This window comes from Neophocaena asiaeorientalis, unplaced genomic scaffold (genome assembly GCF_003031525.2).
Source record: "Neophocaena asiaeorientalis asiaeorientalis breed wild unplaced genomic scaffold, Neophocaena_asiaeorientalis_V1.1 scaffold264, whole genome shotgun sequence".
Classification (NCBI taxonomy): Eukaryota; Metazoa; Chordata; class Mammalia; order Artiodactyla; family Phocoenidae; genus Neophocaena; species Neophocaena asiaeorientalis.
Genome location: NW_020185332.1, coordinates 7,124,457 through 7,130,590, shown reverse-complemented (window position 1 = coordinate 7,130,590; position 6,134 = coordinate 7,124,457). Strand labels below are relative to the sequence as shown.

General features: G+C 40.7%; 1 protein-coding gene across 3 annotated transcripts in view; it reads left to right on the top strand.

The window, feature by feature from the left end:
* The first annotated feature begins 1,037 nt into the window (after nucleotides 1-1,037).
* FAM81A (family with sequence similarity 81 member A) overlaps nucleotides 1,038-6,134 on the top strand; it is a 56,570-nt gene continuing 51,473 nt past the window's right edge. Inside the window, exons 1-2 of one of the 3 annotated variants that reach the window (XM_024735117.1) lie at nucleotides 1,038-1,072; nucleotides 4,290-4,563. In XM_024735117.1, coding sequence (XP_024590885.1) covers nucleotides 4,303-4,563 — 261 coding nt within the window. In that variant the 5' untranslated portion in view covers nucleotides 1,038-1,072; nucleotides 4,290-4,302. Of the gene's footprint in view, nucleotides 1,102-2,784; nucleotides 2,796-4,289; nucleotides 4,564-6,134 lie in introns of those variants that run through there. The other 2 variants (XM_024735115.1, XM_024735116.1) reach the window with 2 other exon arrangements.

The window sequence follows — 6,134 nt, the reverse complement described above, 5'->3', positions numbered from 1 at the left end:
CCCACCCAGCGGTTATGGGATTTGATTTTACTGTGATTGCGCCTCTCCTACTGTCTCACTGCGGCTTCTCCTTTGTCTTTGGATGTGGGGTATCTTTTTTGGTGAGTTCCAGTGTCTTCCTGTCGATGATTGTTCAGCAGTTGGTTGTGATTCCGGTGCTCTTGCAAGAGGGAGTGAGCGCACGTCCTTCTACTCCGCCATCTTGAACCAATCTCCAGTAATGAGAAATTTTTAAAACCATCCGATTTTGTTCAGATTTCTAATGCATTGTGATGATCAACTCTTCCTTATGTATGCCTGATGTAATATGAATGATTATATCTTATAATACAGTTTCAAGGTTTTATTTATTTTTTAATGTCTTTATTGGAGTATAATTGCTTTCACTTTGAAGCTTTTAATGAAGAGTATCATTCTCATTCTCTTAGTGGATAGCCAAGTTCCCCCAAATCAGATCCTATTGATCGTGCATTGTTTTGTTAAGATTCATGTTTAAATAACGCTCTTAATTTGCTACGGAATTTACTAAATTTGCTGAGATCAAATTTCCTAACGTAGTTTCCTGTACATTCCTGTGGTGAAGTACAGGACTGACTAAGCCTATTGAAGAAACTATGTTGTTTCTTTAAAAGTGGTTTCTCAAGCTTGAGATGCAGATCTGGGGTGAGAAAACTTAAGGAAACTCCATTTGACAGTCCTTGTTGATGTATCTAGCAGAATACATCAACAAGATACATTGATACATTGATACATTGATACATTGATACAACAAGATACATTGATACAACAAGATACAACAGAATACATTGATGTTTGATTCTTTTCTCCTTATTTGGAGACATCTTCTGTTTCTATTGTATATAAGATATAAGGTATTAATAATGTAATTGATCAGCATGGCAGCATAACTTTTGATCCCCTCAGTAAATTAATAATAAGCTTTAGAGGTCATTTAAGTTGTAGATATAAACCGTTAAATAATTTAATGCTTATTTTTTCAACAGATGTGAACTATTAAAAAGAAAATGGCCCAACGGAGCACTGTATTTCCTTCTCTTGTCACCGAGGAAAGGTATAATATATGGAAAATATGCATCTAAGGTATACTTTTTCTTTCCACCAATTCCATGAGGGCTGTTAGTGGGTGTGATCATTATAAAAGAAGCCTTGTGGCTGTTACATTATCCAACAATGACTTTTTTCGAGGGCAAGAGTAGTACTGTTGTGTCCCATCTCTGGCTTCTAAGTTGTTGGATACTGTGGACTATTCAGTGACCCTGACAGGTGGAGATTTCACAGTAGCCCTTCAGTACAGTTGCACTTCTGGTCAACAGTGAAATGCACCTCTGGAGGTTTGGGGGCTGATACCCCTGCTCACCCTTTTATTTATTTATTAAAAAAAATTTATTTGTTTGGTTGCACTGGGTCTTAGTTGCGGCAGGTGGGCTCGTTAGTTGAGGCACACGAACTTAGTTGCAGCATGCATGTGGGATTGAGTTCCCTGACCAGGGATTGAACTTGGGTGTCCTGTTAAAGCCCTGCAATCAAATCCCAGTAGCCTTCAAAGTCTGATAGTCTAGGACTTCCTCCTCCTGTTGCCAGACCCCCAGGTTGGGAAGCCCGACGTGGGGCTCAGAACCCTCACTCCAGTGGGTGGACTTCTGTGGTATAAGTGTTCTCCAGTTTGTGAGTCACCCACCCAGCGGTTATGGGATTTGATTTTACTGTGATTGCGCCTCTCCTACTGTCTCACTGCGGCTTCTCCTTTGTCTTTGGATGTGGGGTATCTTTTTTGGTGAGTTCCAGTGTCTTCCTGTCGATGATTGTTCAGCAGTTGGTTGTGATTCCGGTGCTCTTGCAAGAGGGAGTGAGCGCACGTCCTTCTACTCCGCCATCTTGAACCAATCTCCAGTAATGAGAAATTTTTAAAACCATCCGATTTTGTTCAGATTTCTAATGCATTGTGATGATCAACTCTTCCTTATGTATGCCTGATGTAATATGAATGATTATATCTTATAATACAGTTTCAAGGTTTTATTTATTTTTTAATGTCTTTATTGGAGTATAATTGCTTTCACTTTGAAGCTTTTAATGAAGAGTATCATTCTCATTCTCTTAGTGGATAGCCAAGTTCCCCCAAATCAGATCCTATTGATCGTGCATTGTTTTGTTAAGATTCATGTTTAAATAACGCTCTTAATTTGCTACGGAATTTACTAAATTTGCTGAGATCAAATTTCCTAACGTAGTTTCCTGTACATTCCTGTGGTGAAGTACAGGACTGACTAAGCCTATTGAAGAAACTATGTTGTTTCTTTAAAAGTGGTTTCTCAAGCTTGAGATGCAGATCTGGGGTGAGAAAACTTAAGGAAACTCCATTTGACAGTCCTTGTTGATGTATCTAGCAGAATACATCAACAAGATACATTGATACATTGATACATTGATACATTGATACAACAAGATACATTGATACAACAAGATACAACAGAATACATTGATGTTTGATTCTTTTCTCCTTATTTGGAGACATCTTCTGTTTCTATTGTATATAAGATATAAGGTATTAATAATGTAATTGATCAGCATGGCAGCATAACTTTTGATCCCCTCAGTAAATTAATAATAAGCTTTAGAGGTCATTTAAGTTGTAGATATAAACCGTTAAATAATTTAATGCTTATTTTTTCAACAGATGTGAACTATTAAAAAGAAAATGGCCCAACGGAGCACTGTATTTCCTTCTCTTGTCACCGAGGAAAGGTATAATATATGGAAAATATGCATCTAAGGTATACTTTTTCTTTCCACCAATTCCATGAGGGCTGTTAGTGGGTGTGATCATTATAAAAGAAGCCTTGTGGCTGTTACATTATCCAACAATGACTTTTTTCGAGGGCAAGAGTAGTACTGTTGTGTCCCATCTCTGGCTTCTAAGTTGTTGGATACTGTGGACTATTCAGTGACCCTGACAGGTGGAGATTTCACAGTAGCCCTTCAGTACAGTTGCACTTCTGGTCAACAGTGAAATGCACCTCTGGAGGTTTGGGGGCTGATACCCCTGCTCACCCTTTTATTTATTTATTAAAAAAAATTTATTTGTTTGGTTGCACTGGGTCTTAGTTGCGGCAGGTGGGCTCGTTAGTTGAGGCACACGAACTTAGTTGCAGCATGCATGTGGGATTGAGTTCCCTGACCAGGGATTGAACTTGGGCCCCCTGCATTGGGAGCGCAGAGTCTTAACCACTGCACCACCAGGGAAGTCCCCCTGCTAACCCTTTTATTTATTTTTATTTTTTAAAATAAATTTATTTCTTTATTTATTTATGGCTGTGTTGCGTCTTTGTTCTGCTCATGGGCTTTCTCTAGTTGCGGCGAGCGGGGGCTGCTCTTTGTTGCAGCGCATGGGCTTCTCATTGTGGTGGCTTCTCTTGTTGTGGAGCACAGGGTCTAGGCGCGCGAGCTTCAGTAGCTGTGGCACGCAGGCTCAGTAGTTGTGTGGCACAGGCTTGTTTGCTCCATGGCAGGGGGGGTCTTCCTGGACCAAGGCTCACACCTGTGTCCCCTGCATTGGCAGGTGGAATCTTAACCACTGTGCCACCAGGAAAGTCCCTGCTAACCCTTTTAAATCAGAAGTGGCGTATCCATAGGCCAGAATTGGCTCATAGAAGTACATTGTTTGGCCTGGATCATCTTAAATACTTTTTTAATGAATTGTTAACATTTTAAGAAATCAGGCGACTTCACATACAAGCCTACATTTCCTGCCTCTTGTTGAAATATCACATGACCTGGAAATATGGATGTGCATTCCCAGATGGTCACTCACGGGTGGAGCAGAATTGTGGCCCCCTTTAGTTGAGGAATGCCCTGTCAGTTCTCCAAAGTCCCCACCATTCCCTAGTGTATTCTCTGTGGTATGCTTCACTCATTTATGTCCCCTGCCTGACCCTTGTAAGCATTTGAGTTTGTAGCCACTGCTTTAGAGGGAGGGAGGAGAAGGGCAGGTCCAGTAATTTTGTTAATAAGCTTTGATCTTTCAGCCTCCTGCTTTGGGAGGTCATGGAGCCCGTTACCAGCACACTTAACTCTCTGGGGACCATTGTTTAAAGTTGCTGCCTGGCTCACCAAGAAAACTCTTTGCGGGTAGAAACCCTACCTCAAATCCCCTTTAGCTTGTAGGGATAGATAATTTGCCTCTCCTTTTCTGGGAAGTCTTGAATCTGGCTTTAAAAATGACTGTTTCCCAATTGACAACCCTAACAATGTGGGGCTCCCTTCCGTAGGCGAGTTAGAACGATGCCCCGACACAGCCAGTCCCTGACCATGGCACCCTACTCATCCGTAAGCCTAGTGGAGCAACTGGAAGACAGGATCCTCTGCCACGAGAAAACCACGGCCGCCCTCGTGGAGCATGCCTTCCGGATCAAAGACGACATCGTCAACAGCTTGCAGAAAATGCAAAACAAAGGGGGAGGCGACCGCTTGGCCAGGCTTTTCTTGGAGGAGCACATCAGAAACATAACTGCCATAGTGAAGCAACTGAATCGGGATATCGAGGTAAGGCGTGTGGAAGTCAGGTGGGCTGCGTTCCTTTCCGCAGACCTGTTCCATGTCTAATGCCTCCCTCCCAAGCAGTACTGTGTTCAGACCAAAGCTGTCTGTCTTGTCTAGTCTTAAGGATTGCCAAGGAAACAGCTTGAACAAATATATTAAATGTATTCCAGTTTTTGATAGCAGTTACTGTCAGTGTTATTTGTGTTTAATCTCAATGTACCTTGCTGATTACTAAATCACTTTTGTTTTGTTCGGCTCTCAAGGGAAAGAGAGGAGAACCAGTCAAATGGTTTCCCTGTAATACCCTTCATGTAGCTGAAGACAGCTATTAAATCAATTACTAGGTCAGCCTTTGCTGCTTCCGATTAAATGTTTCTAGGTCATAGTGATTATATATAATACCGTTTATTACTCAGACAATCTAGGGATGTGAATCGCTTCTTGGACTCCCTTTTATTGCTTTATTTTTCTCTAAAATGAACCCAATAAAAAGCCAATATTGTCTATTTTTAGAGTTTGTAAATATACTGCTTTTTATTGAGCAGTTGCAGGGACCACAGAATTTAATTCAGAAAGCTTAAGATCATTTAGGGCCTGGGCTAACGTCACTGAATAATGTCAGTATCCTACATGTGTAGTTTGAAAATGTATGAATAAGAGATATATGACTAGATTAAGGAAAATCTTTATTTCACATCATGGAGATTGTTTATTTTATTTTTTATTTTTTTTGGCTGGGCCACGCAGCTTGTGGCATGTTAGTTCCCCATCCAGGGATTGAACCCGCTCCCTCAGCAGTGAAAGCGTGGAGTCCTAACCAGTGGACCACCAGGGAATTCCCTGGATATTGTATTTTAGTTATGCTTCCTGAAATCAAGACTCATTTATTTCCAATGTCAGATTTGTGTTTATTTATGTTAATAGCTTTATTGAGGTATAACTTAAAAGCCACAAAAATCCACCCATTGTAAGCGTACAATTTGTGCAACCATCAACACAGTTCAGTTGTAAAACCTTTCAATCACTCTGCAAATTTATATAAGCCTGTTTGCCGATAATCCCTCCTTCCACCCCAGACCCAGGCAACCACTAATCTGCTTTCTGTCTCTGTAAGTAATTTGTCTTTTCTGAACATTTTGTATAAATGGAATCTTACAATCTGAAGTCTTTTGCATCCGGCTTCTTGCACTTAGCATAATCTTTTTGAGGTTCAGCCATGTTCTGGCATGTATCAATATTTCATTTATATTTATGTCCCAGTAGTATCCTATTGTATGGAGATGCAGCATTCCTTTTATCCACTCATTAGTTGATGGACATTTGGGTTGTTTCCAGTTTTTAGCTATTGTGAATAAAGCTGCTGTGAACATGTGTACACGTCTTTGTGTGGAGATGTATTTTCATTTCTCTTGGGTAAATTGCTAGGCGTGGACTTGCTGAGTCTTGCAGTAAGCTTGTGTTTAACTTTTTAAAACATAGCCAAACAATTTTCCAAAGTGGCCGTACCATTTTACAATCCTACCAGCAATGTGTGAGGGTTCCAGTTTCTCCACATCCTCACCAACACTTGCTAT